At 39.9% G+C, this 20,859-nt stretch overlaps 4 protein-coding genes across 5 annotated transcripts in view; 3 read left to right on the forward strand and 1 right to left on the reverse strand.

The window, feature by feature from the left end:
- The first annotated feature begins 585 nt into the window (after window positions 1-585).
- On the forward strand, window positions 586-6,808 carry cd9a (CD9 molecule a). Of its 2 annotated transcripts, none has more exons than XM_054619752.1 (8): window positions 586-718; window positions 3,882-3,984; window positions 4,126-4,223; window positions 4,663-4,737; window positions 4,936-5,037; window positions 5,302-5,391; window positions 5,749-5,832; window positions 5,946-6,808. In XM_054619752.1, the coding sequence occupies exons 1-8, from the start codon at window positions 650-652 to the stop codon at window positions 6,009-6,011; spliced, it is 687 nt and encodes a 228-aa protein (XP_054475727.1). In that variant the 5' UTR covers window positions 586-649; the 3' UTR covers window positions 6,012-6,808. The 2 variants fall into 2 exon arrangements, with proteins under 2 accessions (XP_054475727.1, XP_054475728.1); XM_054619753.1 differs by lacking the exon at window positions 586-718 and adding an exon at window positions 2,509-2,644.
- An 864-nt stretch (window positions 6,809-7,672) lies between these two features.
- Window positions 7,673-10,207, reverse strand: bbs10 (Bardet-Biedl syndrome 10). The gene is made up of 3 exons (XM_054620748.1): window positions 10,017-10,207; window positions 8,968-9,930; window positions 7,673-8,811 (listed from the first exon to the last, which is right to left on the reverse strand). The coding sequence occupies exons 1-3, from the start codon at window positions 10,205-10,207 to the stop codon at window positions 8,004-8,006; spliced, it is 1,962 nt and encodes a 653-aa protein (XP_054476723.1). The 3' UTR covers window positions 7,673-8,003.
- Window positions 10,208-14,795: 4,588 nt separating this feature from the next.
- syt1b (synaptotagmin Ib) lies at window positions 14,796-18,363 on the forward strand. The gene is made up of 8 exons (XM_054619442.1): window positions 14,796-14,946; window positions 15,821-16,002; window positions 16,412-16,525; window positions 16,670-16,837; window positions 16,944-17,111; window positions 17,413-17,530; window positions 17,936-18,069; window positions 18,160-18,363. Exons 1-8 carry the CDS (start codon window positions 14,796-14,798, stop codon window positions 18,361-18,363), a joined length of 1,239 nt encoding a protein of 412 aa, XP_054475417.1.
- Window positions 18,364-20,380: 2,017 nt separating this feature from the next.
- The window catches only part of otogl (otogelin-like), a 28,772-nt gene continuing 28,293 nt past the window's right edge, over window positions 20,381-20,859 (forward strand). Inside the window, 1 exon segment of the mRNA XM_054619441.1 lies at window positions 20,381-20,453. Within this exon segment, the coding sequence (XP_054475416.1) occupies window positions 20,381-20,453 (73 nt within the window).

Genomic DNA, 20,859 nt, shown 5'->3' on the forward strand with positions numbered 1-20,859 from the left:
GGATGCTGCTCGGGGTATTGTTGTGTGCAGGAAGGGAACACACTGAGCACAGACTATAGGTTCCCCATCAGAGCCTCAGGCTACCATTTTAAAATGAAGTAATATGTACATTTCATTTGGAAGATAGTACTAGTGTAATAAGTATACAGCTTGTTTATTCCAATTTAGTGTAGCAGATGTTATTACAAGCCCCTCTATTCGAATATGATGGATATTACAGTGAGACAAATACCATAAAAATGCTATAATATGTCAACATTGTTACATCACTGAAAAGTCCCACACAAAGATCCTGCAGGAATACTACAGGTAAAACGAAATTTTTTTTTTTTTTTTTAATTTAGCAAACGGAGGACAAACTGTTCAACAAATACATTTATATATATATATATAAAAAAAAAAAAAAGATATAAAAAGCTACAGCAGGCTTTGGCTTTGCTGTGTGTGTGTGTGTGTGTGTGTGTGTGTGTGTGTGTGTGTGTGTGTGTGGGCGGACCACTACAGGCGCGCACGGCACGGCACGGCACGGCGCGCGTCTGCAAATAACCTCGTTCTGCATACTGACTGTTATTTAGAAGGTCTTCTATTCTAACGCAGGTCTGAATCAGGCGACACCAGCAGAAGTGAGATCCACAGCACAGGCACCACCATGGCTGCACTGTCGGGAGGAGAGATGTGCATCAAATACCTGATGTTTGCCTTCAACCTGGTATTCTGGGTGAGTTTAAAGCGAGGAAATGTAGTGTTCTCATAGAAACATGTGCATTCTGCCTGTATTTCATGCTTGTGTGTGTGTGTGTGTGTGTAAGCAGGTTACTATATAATGAATGAAATGGTATGGCGTCCCAGATGCAGAATCCTAAGTGTCCTGGTTTGCTTATCACAGTTGGAGATATTATGGGGTGCCCTAAGCATTCATTTTTTCCACCAAACACCAAAGTGTCCCAATCCGCAAGGAGACCGACCGAGCCGGCTGGAGGAATAATCCCCGGTGGCCAAGTGACCCAGTTCGGCCGAGCAGACTTCACTTTGCATTTTAATAATTGCAATGCAAGGGGGGGAGGGGGGTGCTTTATTGTGGTGGAGAATGTGACTGTTATAATTATAATTAAGACTGTGTGTGTGTGTGTGTGTGTGTGTGTGTGTGTGTGTGTGTGTGTGTGTGTGTGTGTGTGTGTGTGTGTGTGTGTGAATGAATCCTGGATGTCCCGTACAGGCTATTTGTGTCCTTCTAAGCCTGCAGGGTGTGTCTTGCTGTGACCGTTTGTTTGTGATCTCTGTATGTGTGTGTGTGTGTGTGTGTGTGTGTGGTTTCAGATGGATGCTTTGGCCTTTAATGAACGTTTATCATTTTTGCAGCTATAGATAGAGCCAAGGATAACTATTCATTACAGGCCAGACAGGGATTTCCCAATAGAAAGAGAGAGAGAGAGAGAGAGAGAGAGAGAGAGAGAGAGAGAGAGAGAGAGAATTATCCAGGCAACACAACCAGAAAGATTAAAAAATGATAGAAACTGACAATTTGTAAAATAATAATACATTACATTACATTACATTACAGTCATTTAGCAGACGCTTTTATCCAAAGCGACTTACAGGAAGTGTATTCAACATAGGTATTCAAGAGAACTACTAGTCACCAGAAGTCATAAGTGCATCTCCTTTCTTAAACAAGCATCTTAAAGCATAAACCAGAGCAAAAGTATAGTGCAGAGGCAATTACTACGAAAACAATAATTGCAACAGACTAATCCGAATATAGTAAGTGCTACAAACTACTACGAATAGGATAAGTGCAGTAAACAAATACAAATTCAATAAGTGCAGCAACTAATACGAGTAATAACAATAGTAAACTGCAGTGTCAGTGTAGTGTACTTCTTGTCCGTCATTGACAGTCCATGAAAAGCCTGCTCAAACATCACTCCCACATACATAAATGCAAATGTTTCACATCTGTGGAAGATATTGAGCAGGAAGTGAAGCTGTGACACTGTTCATTACCCTGCTCATTGAGCCACAAATCACTTAACACAGATATCTGATCTCATCTCTGTCAGGACACTTCTGTTGTGTCCAGGCACAGCTTTGTGTCAGTGCATCAAGAGCTGGGTTCAAATACCTCGCTTTCAATAAAAGCAGCTTCTGGGAGTAGGTGTGGGAAGTAGTTATATTTCCGAGCAGTCTATTAGCCACACGCAGCTCAGACACCAGAGCAGTAAATATGCTGCTAGGCCGGTACTTAAAAAAGGTTTTATGTCAACGTGCCTCAACAGAGCCCTCTGTGCTGCTACCTCCCAGATCATGAAAACCTGTATGCCCGCACAACCTGCACAAATGCAGTAGTTAAAGACACAAACTGTACATGGACATGTCACAAAAGAGGGGAAGAAAAACTGGCAATAGCTCATATCACATGCAACTCTCTTGACACTCCTAGCTTTTGAAGGCGTGGTAATGAAAAATGCTTTCTCTGTCCACCACCTTTTTCAGCTGACATCTTTATGCTTCACTTCCTCTCTGGGAAGAAGTTACTTATTACCTACTCGTAGTGGTGCATTGTCTAGACGGAATCAGCATGACTTTCGCTGGGGGAATAAAGTGTGTGAAATATCTCATGTTTGCCTTCAACTTTGTCTTCTGGGTAGGTGTGCTTTTCTTTTTATTATTGTGTCTTAATGTGCTGTGTGCCAGTGCGTGTGAGAGAACGAGGGAGAGAGAGAGGCGGAGAAGCTTCCAATTGTACACTCGCCCTTTTGTGGTTTGCTCTAATCTGCCATTTTGTTCATACAATGGAACATAAAAAAGATTATACAAAAGAAAGTATAAACTGTGAAAAAGCTCAAAAGACCAGTAGAATATACACATAAACATGCACAGCTACTGAATAAAACAGACTGTCATCTTTCAGGTGGGCTTTCACAGTTAAATATTCACTGACTGTCTGTGCTGACGAGCCCTGTAAGTAAGTGCCTGTGTATGAACATAACACAATGTGGCACCAGAGTAAAACACAGACTCGTATGCATTTCTGTTGATAAATTCACATGTGACTATGTGTCAATATTAAATACATATGCTGATGAATAAGGGAACCTGTGAACATTAAAAAGGCAAAAGGACTTTGTTTTTTTTGTGATACTGGTGTTGTTTTCGAGGTAAACACATGCTACAGCATTCCATGAACCCCATCAATGTGTTTTAATACCACTAATCAATGTCTGATGGTGAGGAGTTACAAATGTCTGTCTCCTGACCTTTCCATATGATATCCATGAGATGCAACATTTCAATCTTAACAAATTTTTACGTCTGTACATGATTACCAATGTATGTTCTATTGATATACAGTCGTATATAAGTATGTAAGTATAGAAAGAGTCTTTGGTGATTGGGCGTTGTCTTTAAACGATCACTTTCATCTGATGTGTAGCATCATGAAGCCAGAATAAGAATTCACCTCAGTGGACACAACCTTCTGGTGGTGGTGAAGAGTTATATATGACACGAGGACGGCAGAAACCTCTTCCTGGACTGAAAACCGAAACTGAAAAAAAGCGTGAGACCTGGAGAAGATTTTTCAGATCGGGCATGTCAGTGCAAATATAAAATGAAATCTGGGAGCAGCTAATGAAAAAAACGTTTTAAAATTCATACAGCAACAAGATAATTGTTATACGGTGTGGGAAAATCATAATTTTTCAAAACATACATAAACATGGAGAGGGCTTACTTCCTGTCCGAACATGTATTGATCTTTAGTCTCACTGTTACACTGTTAGTACGATTAATCCTGCTTCTGGTAGTACATTGCACAGTGCATTTAGTGAGCTTAGAACTACAGTTCCGTATGATAAAATCTAAATGTTTTTCTGTTTCAGCTTGCAGGCACTGCGGTCTTTGCTATAGGCCTGTGGCTAAGATTAGACCCAAAGACCAAAGGCCTGTTTGAAGGAGAAGACTCTCCATATGTGTTTTACACAGGTAAGCTGCTCTCAGTCCTTGAGCTGGAACATTACGCATTATCATTTAAGCAAATGTAAAAGCACAGCTTGGGATTATTTGAGCTCTGCAAAACACACAATGTGCATTTATGTATCTTTTATATTCTATTTGTTTGTGTAGGTGTATATATCCTGATTGGAGCTGGAGCACTGATGATGGTGGTGGGCTTTCTGGGATGTTGTGGGGCCATCCAGGAGTCCCCCTGTATGCTGGGACTGGTTCGTACCGCTTTTTTATTCTCCACTTAATTTTTGACTTCACTAACGTTTTTCTCCCTTTCTTAGTTTTCTTTTTGTAGTTATCTCACTCCGCTGCACATAAACTTGTTATCTAACTTAAGCAAGTGTGGACTGTGGACTGTGGACTGTGGCTTGCTAAGAAATATGAGCTACATTCATCAGTTTACTCAACGGTATCAAGGCCAGAGAAGAGTCTCTGGATTTCTTACATTTGTTCCCTTCCTCCCTCCCGTCTTGTCTGGCCCTAATCTTCTTGCACTAAATCTCTCAGGAGGAGGAGCCTATGTAAATTGCGTTCAGCTACACTCAAATGGCCTTACTTGTTCAGACATGCACGCAAAAGACATGCACACTGGTATGCATGGAAGCACACATTCACACAATCAGCTGAGTTTAATTCTCTCTGTCCGTTTTGCAGTTCTTCTTCTTCCTTCTCATCATATTTGCCATTGAGGTTGCGGCTGGAATCTGGGGATTTTCCAACCAAAGCAAGGTAACGTACATGTTTAAACTACATTACATATTTAAAGAAGTACATTTGAGGCAGTACAATAAGAAAAAAAGCCCCATGTAGGCAAAAAGAAAACAAGCCACAAACTAAAATAACTCACAAAATGAAGGGTACAGCAATGCAAAACAAAGTGAGTTATTTAAATAAAATGATTGTTCCCTTCTTGCTGCTGTGTTGCAGGTGGTGAATGACATCACAACGTTCTACATGCAGACCTACAATAACTTCAAAACGACAGGAGATGAGCGATTTAAAGAAACTCTGCGGGTGATTCAAACCGGGGTGAGCATCGTCCGCTTCGTTATAATTCAGATCAGGCCTACCAGTACCTCTAAGGCTCACTAATGAACATGTTCAATCTTACTTGTTTAATTTGTGCACAATCAGTTAGGTAAAAAAAATATTTGGTGTGAGCTGTAACTGGTACAGCAACCTCAATGTGACAACAACACTTTGGAATATTCCTTTAAAACACCAAGCATTAGAGATTTGTGTTTTTCTTTTTGCTTTCTTGTTCTGATGATATGACTTTGTGTATTTTTACAGCTGAACTGTTGCGGGCCAACTGGTACTATAGTAGATGCTGCCAAAGACACCTGTCCCCGGGGAGAGCCACTTGAGGTGCTCATTACTAAGGTACAACCACCCTCAATGTCTGTATAGATCGGATGCAAACACAGCCAAGTACTTCCGTCATGAGCTAAAGAAATAAAAACAATCAAAACGCAAGATCATCTAACAGATGTCACACATGCTTTAGCTGAGAGCTGGAGATATAACCGTTTGTCAAATTCATAGTGATGGTCTGACGTGTGTCAGTAGTTTATTTGTCTTTCTTTTACAGACTAATTCCCTCAATTTCCTTGCAGTGTTACTATGGCAACAGTGTTTAACTGGAGCCTTTATGCTCTCAAGCTGTATGTGCCATACCACAAGTCGTGTTTCAGCATAGGTTTAGAGAAAGCTGAAATGAATTGTGCTTGTGTCTTGCAGAGCTGCCCTGACGCCATTGATGAGGTGTTTGACTCCAAACTACACATCATAGGAGGAGTGGGCATCACCATCGGTGTTGTTATGGTAAGTGTGTGATTAATTGTAACTCATCTGATGTCAGTGTCTGCTACCCCGGAGATTGAACACAAATAATCAAACACAAATGCAAGTAATGTACGTCTCCCTCTCTTTTATAGGTGTTTGGGATGATCTTTAGCATGCTCCTGTGCTGCGCCATCAGGAAGTCTCGGGAGGTGGTGTGACTCCCACCATCGGATCCCAGAGTCTTTATTAATGTTGCATGATGTCATTCGAGTCACATGACTCCCCACTGCCAATAGAAACACTGCTTGTTCAAAGGAACTAGGCTGGGTGCAGATATTTAAGATTATTACATAATCCATCAGTTATATCTGTGCTGCTGACACTTAAGCCCACCGTGTGATGTGGTTATTAGGCCCAACTATAGAATGGGTGTCATCTGTTCTTCAGTGGCAATGTAGTGCAGAAATGTGTCATTTTGTGGTCATTTGACTGAAATTAGTGTTTGTGAACTGCTAATTATCTAAACAAAGATCATATTATTGTATACTGATCACACTTATATTGCTATCACTTGGGGTCACCTACTGGACTGGAGAGTCATGGATCAGGGCCCTGATGAAGGCACCCACTACCACTTCAGCACAATACAGCAGCAGCCAATGAAATTATTTTTCTTACAACATCAAAGTCAAACCATGGTGACTAGTAGCCAATTCAAAGCCGAGCTGTGAACTGCGGTGACCGAGTACCATCATAGTTCCTTCATTGTTACATTTCATTTGTTCCCTTTTTTACTCTTTACCCTTTTACTAAAACGCCTTTAATTTTTGTCATGTTTTGTAAATGTCTTCTTTTTTCATTTGTAAAAGATTCATACACTTAGGTGGTTGTATAGTACGTGTGGTTTGATATGTGGTTTGTATTTTATAATGTTCTTTTTATTTTACAGAGATTGGGTTGATTTATACCATATGCACTATGTTTCACAGAGACAAATAAACCAAAATTTACTGAGGCGGCTCTGAGGGTATTATATTATGGCAAGGAAAATCACTCACTTGCACGCACACACACACACTCACAGTGAAAGACCCAAATTACCTGTCATAATACATTAACAAATTTTCTCTGATCGGCATTTAGCTTTGTAGGTTATAGCGGGCATGTAAGGGACAGAAGGGCGTAGTGGCCTTGATAAGACTGAAAACAACATCCAGGTCCTTTTCTTGTGTGCACAGTGGGAAAAAAAACATTCTGAAAACTCACCCAAGCTTTCCCCTCTTTGATATTTGCGACCATCAAGTGTGACTCATTTAGTTTGATCTAAATCACAAACCAAGCCAAGAACAGTCTTTGTGTCTGACTCATGCCACGATTAAATTGCTGGAAATCTGTGTTCAAAACTACGTGCACACTGATTACAGTAAACAGTGCATTATTATGTATGATAGTTAATCTAGCCATTTTTAATGACTCACTATTTCACCAAAAAAGAGGTGAGAATAGAGTTAGAGTTCCTCTGATTATAGCACAAGGAAGTACACTTTGATTTGGTTGTTGACAGCCGGGTGTTTCCCTTTCAGACACCCCACCCCCACTACAGAGATAACGCTGATTATAGAAAGGAGTGTGTATATACACGTGAGACGATGCCTCCACGTTGTTCTGTGTGTATGCCTTTTATGTAACCGTATGTGTAGGCCAGCGGAAGAGGGCAGGAATCTGAGATAAGAAAGAGAGATGTGGTGAATAAAAAGGAACACTAATGAGAACTCAAGAGGAAAGAGGCCAACATCCATATTTACTCACTCACACTACTTCACATTAACACAGTAGATAAAAACTAAATTATTTGAAAACAACGGCACATTCTGTCCTGTACAAAGATCAACATTAATTTGTTTGATGTTTTCTTTTTTACTGTTAGTTTGCTGATAGCCAAACCTATCCTTGATTCAGGACACGTTGGTACAGAAGCACCATGAAATTTGATTAGCCAAGTGCTGCCATGAAATACAGTTTACTATCTCAGTGGAAGTATAAACTTGCATTACAAATATATTGTAGTAAGGCAAAAAAAAAAAACACGGTGGCCATACAAAAATACAGCTGTTGCAATATGTTCAAAGTTTTTCCTCATACTTTAGAATGATACCTGAGTATTGAGAGAAAATATGTTTATAGCTTTCAACTTTGGACATAATACAATCTCAGTCTTCAGCCTCATCCTCTGTGCCCTCCCAGGAAATGTTTTGAAGTCTGTGTGACTGAGTGTGTGTGTGCAGCACAGTGTCCACACGGAGAATACTTGAGACACACTGCAGCACGGCCAAAAGTACCTGGTATTTACAGGAGACAGATTCAAGGCCTGAGTCCGACATAAAAACCTTTGGTGACACCTGATCTTCTCCACAACAGAGCTTAGTTAGTTTACCCTCTTTCGGAGGACATTCACTTTCACCCCCAACCTGTACGAGGACTGAGTTGTGTTCTTGTTTGTATGAGAGGTTGGAAGGGTGCGAATGATTTTGAATGAAACTCAGAAGTCTGGTTTGAGTCTGTAGGAACCGTCGTGGACTGTGGGAGTAAATCTGTCGGGGCACTGTCAGTAAAGCTTTTGCCAATAGCTGGGAAACAGCAGGGACACCCATAATTGTGTCATCAGAAATTGAGCAATTGCTGCCATGTTGAAGGAGGGCATGGTTTAAGAGAAACTCAAATGTCCCACCAGCAGGTATAACACAGCCTGGCTCCAACACACACTGCTTGAAGGGAGTTGCATTGGGGAACTGATTGTCTGTATGTAAAGAAGTGCTATTGTTTGATTGCAAGGTCCTCTTTGATGCGGTAGTTGCAGTGATACCCATGGGCTCCCACGTTGAAAGTAGCATGCGGATAGCATCTCGAAGTGCACAAGCATACTGGTCAGTTTGCCCTTCCCCAAGGCCACAAATGACCAGACTACAGGGTTTGACCGTGACCCTTTCCTCTGCATCATGGAAAGCTAAATGGACATACCTGTGGAAGAGATAAAAAAAAACAAAGAGTTAAATTTTAACTTCCATAAATCAAAGCCCTATACAAGCATGTGTAATCCATAATATTCATTGTATCAAATGTGTGACTTTGCTTATACACACTGGATGAGAGAGAAAGAGAGACATGTTTTCATACCTATGGGCTCCCAGCAGTATTGGTCTGCAAAAGGTCAGTGTAGCAACATGCTCTGGTTCAATCATCCAGCAGTCTCTGACAGGTGTGGCCCCACTTAGCCTAGCAAAGAGAGACAGCTCATCTTCACTGACACACTCCACAATGGACATCTCTGCCTGTGCAGCTAAAGCCAGGACAGCAGCAGACTGTTTCGCTGCAGACAGGAGCACAGAGACACCCAAACTCTGCAGGCTCGCAATGACACTCTCCAGTGACCTTTCAGCCCAGGCGCTAAACTGCACAATATTTCTCTGCTTCCCTTGCTCTCCACAGCCCAGCTCCAGCACTTCTCCTGCACTGAGCAATTTTGGCTGCAGGTACCCAGTGAAAACGACAGCTTTAATTGGTTGCTGGTCAGTCTGAGGGCAGAGCACGGCAAAGTCCCTGTGAATGACTTGCCCCTTTATCAAACGTGAACAACTAATAGGGAAGCCTGACACAGGTGTATGCAAGGCGGCAAAGTTGTCGTTTACAAAGTGAAGTGATGAGGAAGGTGAGTCATTTTCAGACTTCCAGTGAGTGAGCAGTTCACATGTGAGGCTGCTCATTAAGTCACAGTGGGTGCGACCCAGACGTGAATGAAAGAAGGATGCCAGCAGATTTTGAACAGAGTGATTGTTTGAGTGCGCTGGTGATTGTGTTTTTGCAGTAAAATCTTCCCATGAAAGACAGCTTCCATACGGGACCACTCTTATGGCAATGAGATCATCCAGCTCCTCCAATGCAAATGCCAGCATTTTGTCAGCCAAGTGCCTGGCAGTGGCAGCCTCTGCAGCTGCCTTGGAGTTATAGGTGTGAGAGACAGTAGGCTCCTTGCAGGCTGTTGTATAAATGATCCGTAGTAATGAAGCCATCAGTAGGATAAAGGTCTTGGACCCATCACCTGTTACAGTGCTGTGTTTCAAAACACACTCCACCACCATCCTGAAATGAAAAACACACACAATTACATCACTAGACAAAATGACCCTCGACAAAGACTTTAAAAGTGAAAGAGTAGTGTGTGTTACCTGGCCAGTGGATGCTCCAGTCGAAGTGCAGTGAGAATGCGAGTCCCACTGCGGCTCAACATTGCCTGTCCCGTGTCTCTTGTGAACAGCACTTGTCCTCCTTCTGGGCCAAAACTGCGGCGGACAACAGACTCCAACACACACACAGTCTGCAGAACATGTTCCAGCTGAAGACGCTCCACCCGCTGCATCCCCACACCCTGGAAGGCACACATGCTGAGGATAGGTTTCAACTGTCAATTGCAAAATAGACATTACATTACAGTCATTTTCAACGCTTTTTGCGACTTAAATCAGTAGTATATTACATATCATTCACCCATTCACACACTGAAAGGCTACCAGCAAGGTGCCACCATCAGACTTTAACATTCAGCAACATCCAGTCCACAGTGGCAAGCCTTCGGGAGCAACTTGGGGTTAAGTATCTTGCCCAAGGACACATCGCGACCCTCTGATTGGAGAACTACCTTGCTCTCCACTCGCCAATTATTTTAACCCAGTATTTTTAATCTAAAAAAAAGAACACTTTTCTTTTAATTTAGCATCAGAGGCAGTATTCAGATAGAACATTTTGGCTCATTTTTAAAATCCATTGAGGGGAACATACCAGAGGTATACAAATATTATTGGGTCAAAATGCTTCTAGTGGGCACTAAAGGATAAACACAAACATGTATAGCACAGTTGTACTCTTTTCTTACATCACATGTTCTCTGATAATGAATGTCCAACTTTGTTAAGACAGCCTGGCTTTAAACTGCAGTTCACATAATAAGTATGCATTACTCATAATAAATTATGAATTACAAAAAAAAACTATTTCTACTGATATCTGTTCACAATATAACATACAGCCACTGTACACAACCTAAACAGTGATTTATCATTTTATCATAATGTCATATATTATTCAGTGAAAAACTTTATGTACACTGTAACCACACATACAATACAAGCCTTAAGTCACCTAGATAACGATAGCATGTTAGCTGTACAGAGACGGTGAACGGTCTTATGTTATCACACAACCCTAAACGTGACTTAAAAGCACAACTTTATATCTACCAGACGAACAAAAACAACAATGTTCTTCTGCAGAAGGTGGTGCTTTAGTCTGAGAGAACCTACCGTCAGCCACGAAGGAACGCTTTGGTTGTATCCTAGAGACGAGACTTCTTCTGTGGTTTCTTAAGTAGATCAAACATGACTATTGCCACCTAGCGTTCGGAGGTATGACTTGTTTTAGCAAGCAAGATCAGTGTTGCAAACTGATTTAAACAATACATAACAGTGTTCATATTACATACAGTATCAGTCAAAAGCTTGGACACAGCTTCTCATTCAAGTACTTTGTAGAATCTAAAATATAAAACATATTCTGGTTTGTTGAGCATTTGTTTGTTTACCACATAATTCCATATGTGTTCCTTCATAGTTTGGATGTCTTCAATATTAATCTACAATGTAGAAAAAAAAAAAATAAAAATAAAGAAAATGAATGAGAAGGTGTGTCCAAACTTTTGACTGGTACTGTACACTATGTAATATGTACAATATTGAAGACATCCAAACTATGAAGGAACACATATGGAATTATGTGGTAAATAAACAAATGCTCAACAAACCAGAATATGTTTTATATTTTAGATTCTTCAGAGTAGTTGAATGAGAAGGTGTGTCCAAACTTTTGACTGGTACTGTACACTATGTACATTTTACACTTATTTTACACTTTATATACCATTTTGAATGTTTACTTGAACAAGTTGTCTGTTTACATCATAAGGCCTTTCAATATCTGATATCATGGCTTTATAGGGCTGATTATGGTGGTGCTATGTGTAGACAAACATGTAAGAACATTTGCAGCATGACAAGAGAGCATATCACATGAAGGAGACACCTAAACTATAGAATGACTGATGGCGAATTCCATTTGGCCGGTAACGTTTTTTCGGATTCTATTTAGTAAATTAGGAACTCTTGTTTGCAGACATCTTTACTTTAATACTATAACTATAATTATTCTGTCTGTATTCAGATTTTTTGGATTTTTCTTTTTCTTACTTACTTATTTAAAATACTTGTTTGTTTTTTCTACTATGTACCTTGTTTGCACTATATCTATGCTGCTGTAATCCTGTAAATTTCCCCGCTGCGGGACTAATAAAGGATTATTTTATCTTATCTTATCTTTAGTTGTGTTCAAAGCTAATAACCAAGACACCATATATTTAATCACATCTATAAATGTTTCAAATTGTGTGTCTGTATATGTGATTACCGTTTTGACTGACTGAACTGACTTGTTTGATGATGTTTATACGTAATTTGCTCAGGCCTCCCTTGTAAAAGAGATCCTATTTCTTAATGGGACTTTCTTAAAAATAAACTGAGCTTCATTTTCTTCAAACATAAATGTGCTGCGCCCAAAACGTCAACTCTTCATGTCAAATAGATTCGAACATGAGCTTGAGTTAGCTGGCCTCCAGACTGTGTCGCAAGACAAAATAGCACACTTTAAGGACTGATAAACAAAATTTAGCGAAAATGTTTGTCATAAGCAAATAAATACAGTGTACATTTTAAAAGTCACGACAGAGGTTATGGCGAGCTCCCACTCCCCTGCCCATCCCCCTTCCCCCTCTCTTTCCATCTGTCTCATCCCTCCTTCTGTACAGTATTTCTGTGCATCCCTTGTACCTCAAGGTGAACGGGGTGGGGTCGGAACTTGATCTCTGTGTTGTTGCAGAAACCACATCCTTACTTTCTAAATCAGGCAACATCATCTATACATAGACAATATGAGACAGTTCTGCAGCTACTGCCAGATGTACAGATGCACACAGAGCTGTCCGCTCTGAATGTAAATGTCCTCTATTGCTGAACTCTCACTATGCTAACGAGCTTTTAAAAAGCCATGTCACTACATTAATGAATATGCATCAGTGGCCCAGTGGGGGTGACCTGTAGGGATGGGACGGAGGTCACAAGAGGTGGGGAGTCAGAAATAAGCACCCATACTCCCATGAGACCTTAATTGACAGAAAAAATCACATTCACAAGGAACACATAACACAAATACACCGAGGGAAGCAACACAAGATGACCGAGCTGCTGCTGCTCCACCTATCCCAACCCTGTCTTGTCCCATCCTCCCTCTCTCTTGCTCCACCTTCCGTACACCTGCACTCTTCTTCTTGATTCCTAAGGATTGGTGATAGAAAACTCTTCCCTACCTCTCTGTTTTCCACCGCCTCTCCTGCCCTCTCTGGTCCTGTCATCTTTTATCCTCCTCCTCCACCTCTCTGTAGAGAAAAGGAGTACCTGTGAGTCTGGACTGCGTGGACGACTAAATACAGGTATGTCTCTGGGTTCTTTTGTTCTTTCTCTTTGTTTCATCAATGCAAAGTGCTTAAGATTTATTTCTCTCTCGATTGTGCTGAGTCAAATAACTGTGAATAAACCCATGAACGCAGAGAAATAATATTTATCAGGTCTGTGCAGGTCATAATGATGTTTACGGGATATAACAACAAAATCATCATTGGGTAATTTATTAGTGTTTAACTCAAATATTTGTTATTTTCTTTCGCTACTACTGAAAGATTCACTTCTTTTGAAGGTTGACAAAATGTCCAATGTCAAGCTAAAAACAGGACACTCTAAATTTGTATTATTTAAGGTAAAGAGCTGCAATGTTGAAGTGACACTATACGTCATATACTGTATTGAATTTGCAACCTTTTTAGATCAGGTGTAGAAAGAGTTTAAGCTGCATTAACAACTGACCATTAGGGGACCATATGGTGCGGATGAGTCATTCATTATATGGTGCGGATAAGCAAACATGAGAGAAAGACGCACATTTTGACAATTTAAATATTTCTGTTTCATACTGGCACATGGAAATATTAAAACTGAATTATTCATTATAATTACACTTTCACGTTCAAGTTTTGTTGGATGTACCTTGAATTTTCTACCGAAGTTATTAATGAATCAGTGGTGGCTTCTGTCTTATCAGAGAAAAAGCAGACATAAACTGAGATCAGTGTCCGATCACAACTGCTGACTCAACCCCAGATACTCAATACCTGTGAAGTCTGCAGAATAGGAAATAACATATCAAAACATTTTCACTTCAAGTCATGTCTTGGCAGTGGGACTTTTCTTTCATATTCTGAGCATGACCTTGGGCCATGATTCTCACCCCTGGCAGCTCACTGTGGAACAGCAGCAGTCCACGCGTGACGCTTCCACCTTACTTGTCCCCTTTCTCGCCTCCGTCACTCTCCCCGCCATGTCAGCAGGTTTGGTGGAGACAGCTGCTTGCATATCCTGTGTTCAAGTGCCAGGGCAGCAGAAACAGGAGAAGTCATTTGACACTGATGTTCATACAGTGTGTATAAGCAGATTATTCCTACAAATATGGCCGATCAATAGCATTTATGGAAACTCTGCTCGCTCTGGTGTGTGTGTGTGTGTGTGTGTGTGTGTGTGTGTGTGTGTGTGTGTGTGTGTGTGTGTGTGTGTGTGTGTGTGTGTGTGTGTGTGTGTGTGTGTTTGTGTATTTATGTGGTCTGTTTGAATGGATAAGTAAATCTATCTTTTTGCACATCTGGTGGGGATTCACAGGTTTTCCTATTTCTGCTTTGTTGAAGTGTAATGTGTACATGTATTGCACAAGTTGCTATTTCAAAGCTGAGACAATATTTTTCTGTTTCTCCATTTCTCCACCAGTTTAATTCCAGATCTGTTGTCACTCCTCAAATAATGACTGGGAACCGTAGAGCTGCCCCGGCCTCACCAGGCACCCCAGCTATCCCAACCCACTTGCCAAATACAACAACAACCACTCCAGGCCAAACCCAATCTGGCGGCCACAGTCACAACAAGTTCATGAATGAACTGCCCAGCAAACACAGTGAGTTAGACATCTAATTCATTATCAAGTCAGGTATAACATAATATATATAATCATGTCAGTGAACTGTTAGGATACGGCTATGAAACATTGCAATTTGAAATATATTTGTGTCAAATATCCATCACCTAAGTCAGATGTAATACTGGAGTTTTTTGGTAAAGCATGTGAGGCATAAAAGTGTTATTTCATACTACGTGGAAATTTGGTCTTTTTTAAAGAATATAGATAAAATCATTATCTGCGTTCCTGTTACCATTGGAGGATTGAGCTCAGACAGCTAAAATAATTGGATGGCAAATTATCCTCAGGAAGTAAAAGGTGCAGATAGTGTCTTGTGTTCAGGAATGTGTGACTGAATAAGGAAGGGTCACACTAGATATTAAAGGTCAGACAGGCATTTACTCAAATGACACAGATATACATGTTGATTGAAGTGCATTATCTGTTTCTCTTGTCTGGAAGTTATTCCTTTTCATAAGTTCAGACGTGCCGGAGTTGTATATGCATACTGCTGGTAATGCTATGTGCATGTATAACGGAGAAAAAAAACTGCAAGTCATCAAAAATGTCATCTTGTATTTTATGTCAGTCTATATTACAGTCATATATTGCTTCAGTAATGCTTAAGAACACCACGGCAAAAAATATGACTTCAAAAGTACAAGAATATTGGTGTTTCTGATTATCTTCTACTCTCTTTATGTTTTATTATCCTGTCTGTGTTTTCAGACTGTGTGAGAAAAGCAGTTTTATCTTGAGGTGACACTTAAGAGTAACATTTTAAACACCTTATTCAAGTAGCTGTCTAAAATAGTATGTAAATCAGGTATGTATCATCATCTATGTGTGTGTGTTTTATGTGGATTTGCAGTGCCATCATGGGCCGTTGCTGCCTTATGCATCGTGAGTTTGTGCGTGGTGCTGTCGTGTGCTGTGTGTGTGTGGAAGAAGTGCTTGAAAAAGAAGGACAAGGACAAAGAAAAGGACAAGAAAAAGGGGAAAGACAAGAGCAATGGAGGCTTTGACACTGAAATGGATGGAGGTTACAGCGAGGTAAGATACACGCACACACAGAGACACAATGTCTCCCCCTGCAGATGTATTGTCCTTGCAATGTATCACAGTCCCGACACCTGGGTCACCTAGGACTAGTAAAACTGTCAGTGTGTGTTAGGACTAATGGATGTTTTGCACATTGCTCATATTGTAGTAAAGGTTGATGTCTGGGGAGAATTATTATTGGTGTCTTCAAGGATGCAGGTCACATTTAAACACACATTTGAACACAAAATTGGCCTGTTCACTTCAAACAATAAATTTACTTTATATGGTACCTTTATCTTTGTTTAATTGCCTCTAGCTGTGTAATGCTATACTGCAAGCTGTGAGACAGAAGGTCTTCATTGATTACCTGTAAAGCTATATTTTTTACCTGCATGTGAGTGTCTCTGTGTGTGTGCAGCCGCTGAAAGATGAAGATAACAAAAAAACAGAGTTGTCAGAAAATGAGCCCAAGGATGAGGAGAAGCTGGGCAGGCTACATTTCACATTAGACTACAACTTTACAGATAATATGGTGAGATGCTGCTTTTCACTATGATGTGTTCTTGCCCACAATATGTCAACTCTAAAATGTTACCATTCTAATACTTCTTCCGTCTCTGTCGATTAGCCAGATTCTCATCTCTTGTCAATAATTTCCTTTGCTTTCACATTCCAGCTGATGGTCGGCATCTTGCAGGCTGCTGAACTTCCTGCAATGGATGTGGGCGGTAGTTCTGACCCCTACGTTAAAGTCTATTTGCTCCCGGACAAAAAGAAAAAGTTTGAAACCAAAGTTCATAGGAAGACTCTTGAACCAAACTTCAATGAGACTTTCACATTTAAGGTAAATTGATAAATAAAAAGTTAATTATTAATCCTTACTGATTGGGTTCACAATCAGCACATAGTACATATGTTTCAAGTTGTTGTCTTTGACGTGTGTTCTGTAGGTACCATACACTGAGCTGGGCGGGAAGACACTGGTGATGACTGTGTACGACTTTGACCGTTTCTCAAAACACGATGCCATTGGAGATGTGAAGATACCGATGAACGGTGTGGACTTCAGCCAGTCTCTGCAGGAGTGGAGGGATCTGCAGAAGGCAGAGAAGGAGGAGGTGGGATCACGCAGTGAGAGAGGGAGGGTTGAACTTGAAACAAGGATGAACAAAGTTGCATACGATAAAAGAATCTTGCTTTTAGATTTTACGAAATTGTTATTCAGTGAGAAACATTCTTTTTTAAACCGGGTCTCCTTTGATACAATTATGTATTTCTTTGTGTTTGAGAAAAAGGTTTTTGATGTTTTGTCTCCTTGGCTTGAGTAATATCACATGCTTTCCCCATTTGTTATTTATACTTACTTATGATTCTAAGCAATTCTAAACAAAATACTCAATTATTTTTCCTCTGTATTAGAGTGAGCGGCTTGGAGACATATGTTTGTCCTTGAGGTATGTGCCTACTGCAGGGAAGCTGACGGTGGTGATTTTAGAAGCCAAAAACCTGAAGAAAATGGATGTGGGTGGATTATCAGGTGAGTCAAGCAGCAAAAAAAGTATTTACATTTGATTTAAGTTTAAGCTCCATGTCAGGCAATTAATGTGCTGGAGTTTTTTAGTAAAGACAGGTTCAGTGCCACAGTAAAGTAAAGTTTTTTAAAAATCATTTAAAACTCTCCAAGTAATAGGAAATATACACAATATGTCTTTGTTATTTTTTATAATATGACTATATGCTATTCTAGATAAATAGATTTGTTATCTCTGGTTGAGCATTTAGGCCTTAGAACTGCTTTTCAGTGGTGTGCCAAGAAGCAGTTTCTTATTCATGGAAACTGTCAGGAGCTACTACCGTTGTGTTTCACTGATGGAGTTACAGCAACAGTTCCAGGCTGAGAATCTGTTGCTCTGACGTGAAACCTCTCTGTTCTCTCCGTCAGACCCTTATGCGAAGATCCACTTAATGCAGAATGGGAAGAGACTCAAGAAAAAGAAAACAACGATTAAGAAGAACACTTTAAATCCTTACTACAACGAGTCGTTCAGCTTTGAAGTGGCATGTGAACAGATAGAGGTACGTTTATTTCTACATACACCCAAATGCAATTCATCACGAATGTCATTAATTTTCTTTGTGTGTGTGTATCTGTATTTTTGTTTATAGAAGGTACAAATAGCAGTGACTGTGTTGGACTATGATAAGATTGGGAAGAATGATGCCATCGGGAAAGTGCTGCTGGGCATTAACGGCACTGGGACTGAGCAGCGCCATTGGGAAGACATGCTGGCAAACCCTCGTAGGCCAATAGCCCAATGGCATGGCCTCAAACCAGAGGATGAAATCAATGCTCTTATTTCTAAGAAATGAAGCTGTGAACCTGGTTTGGTGGGCTATGAAATTGCAGCATTTACCTCAACTACTTCCAAATGATGTTCCTTACTCTCCCTTAATTCCCCTAGAAACCCTTTAAGCTTCTTAACTCAGTAATCTAACCAATAATACCCTGTTTCACCCTTGAGACTATGCAAGTCACTCTTAAGGAATTGAAACCTTCTTCCTTCAGTAACCTCCTTGTCCTGCTTAAACCTAAACTGCTACAAAGTGTTTTAAACTAAGATGTATAACTATGTACAGTGCTATTAAAACTAAATGCGATTTTTTACATTTTGAGTGTCTTTCTTCTGTTCTGTGCTGACATCAGCCACACCTGATTTGCAACATAATTAAATAACTGTTGACTTTTGCTAGTTAAATAAGGGGTTGTTATCAGTTCCCTTGATATCAATGTATGTAGTTTAGATTTTCATTTTATCCCCTAGCAACATCTCAAAAACAATGGGTTCAGATTTTGTCTCCAGCCCTGTATAGGCTGGACAATATAAGAGGCATAAGAGAGTCAATAAGCATTATAAGCCTCACAATAATATTATTTTTGAGCTATTCTATTTTGAATTGAACTGTGTTATGTTGTGCCAATGCTGCTTGTATTGTGTCTGCACCAGGTTACTAGGGTTAACATCATGTATATGCTTTGACAACAATCAGCAATCCTATTTCCAAATGTGGCAATTATTTAAGAATACTCATATACTGCGTTAGTTAATAGTTCACCACAGCACAGAAACTCATAACTGCATAGTAACTGAGCTCCAGGGCATGTGGCAAGATGTGTTTTATTTTTAATTTTTAACACTAAAAGTCAATATAATTTAAATACAACCTTCTGCCTTTCGCCAAATACATAAACATGAATTCAATACATTAAGAATAGACAAGACTTTTGCATTAATATGTTTTATCATAAAACATAAAAGGGGGCGGGGCTGCACAATATTCCTTTTTTTTTTGCACATTATTATTTGGCAAAGTGTGAATTAAACAGCAGGGCTTGGTTAAACTAAACTAAACAGACCTAGATAGCTTTGTTTTATCTAAATCTAACTGTACAATTCATCACGAATATCATTAATTTTCTTTGTGTGTGTGTATCTGTATTTTTGTTTATAGAAGGTGCAAATAGCAGTGACTGTGTTGGACTATGATAAGATTGGGAAGAATGATGCCATCGGGAAAGTGCTGCAATATTCCTTTTTTTTGCACATTATTATTTGGCAAAGTGTGAATTAAACAGCAGGGCTTGGTTAAACTAAACTAAACAGACCTAGATAGCTTTGTTTTATCTAAATCTAACTGTACTTAATATTTAGTCAGATAAGTTCCAAAATTTGAGTTGGCAAAAGTAAACAAAAACAAAAAGATAAACTGGCGTTGAGTACCTAAACAGTTACTTTGGTTATTACATTACATTACATTACATTACATTACAGTCATTTAGCAGACGCTTTTATCCAAAGCTTACAGGAAGTGTATTCAACATAGGTATTCAAGAGAACTACTAGTCACCAGAAGTCATAAGTGCATCTCCTTTCTTAAACAAGCATCTTAAAGCATAAACCAGAGCAAAAGTATAGTGCAGAGGCAAATTACTACGAAAACAATAATTGCAACAAACTAATACGAATATAGTAAGTGCTACAAACTACTACGAATAGGATATTCCGTTCTATAAGGAAATTCCCTGCCATATCATGTGGTCAGACAGATATCTAACCGTACATTTGGAGGAGAAGCCCTCAAACACTGACATTCACAGGTGAATAACCCGTCTGTCTGCAGGCTGAGGGGAGGGTGACAGGGAGCGGTGCTTACCTGCCCACATGGGTGCTCCTCGTCATCTGCTCAGGGGGGGCTGTCACCACCAGGTAGGTTTCACAGGTACAACCGAGCATCGTCCCGGTGCTACCAAACATCTTAAACCCTTTCCTCCCGGGACCAGTGAGATGCACCGTTAACGTTTCTACGGATCTTCCTTTCGGACTCTGAAATGAACTTAAAGTGGACAGTGAAACGATTTCTTCTTATGTCGTTTTCAATCTCCCACTTGCTTTTACTTGAGGGTGAGTGTGACAGTTTTACTTTTTGGCAAAATGTTATAAAAGTTTGCAACACAGAAGAGATTTAGATTTAACACTTAGAGATATTAATAGGTCCACCAAAAGTAGTAACTATTCTTTATATTATTAGTTCAGATACCTTTGTATTACAAGATATTTTTAGATATAATTGGTGTAACCTTTCTTTCCCTTTATGTTATGTGTCAGTGGTCATTTGCTTTTATAACAGCGGAGACCACAGTCCAGGCGCCCCTGTGGATATACTGTACATTTTTATTCCTGTTCTATCTTTCTATCTTTATTTTGTTGTATAGTATGTGTATTTATTGTCTGTGTCTGTGTAGTTGTATAGTATGTGTATTTATTGTCTGTGTAGTTGTATAGTATGTGTATTTATTGTCTGTGTAGT

Source organism: Anoplopoma fimbria, chromosome 19 (assembly GCF_027596085.1).
Source record: "Anoplopoma fimbria isolate UVic2021 breed Golden Eagle Sablefish chromosome 19, Afim_UVic_2022, whole genome shotgun sequence".
NCBI classification, from domain to species: domain Eukaryota; kingdom Metazoa; phylum Chordata; class Actinopteri; order Perciformes; family Anoplopomatidae; genus Anoplopoma; species Anoplopoma fimbria.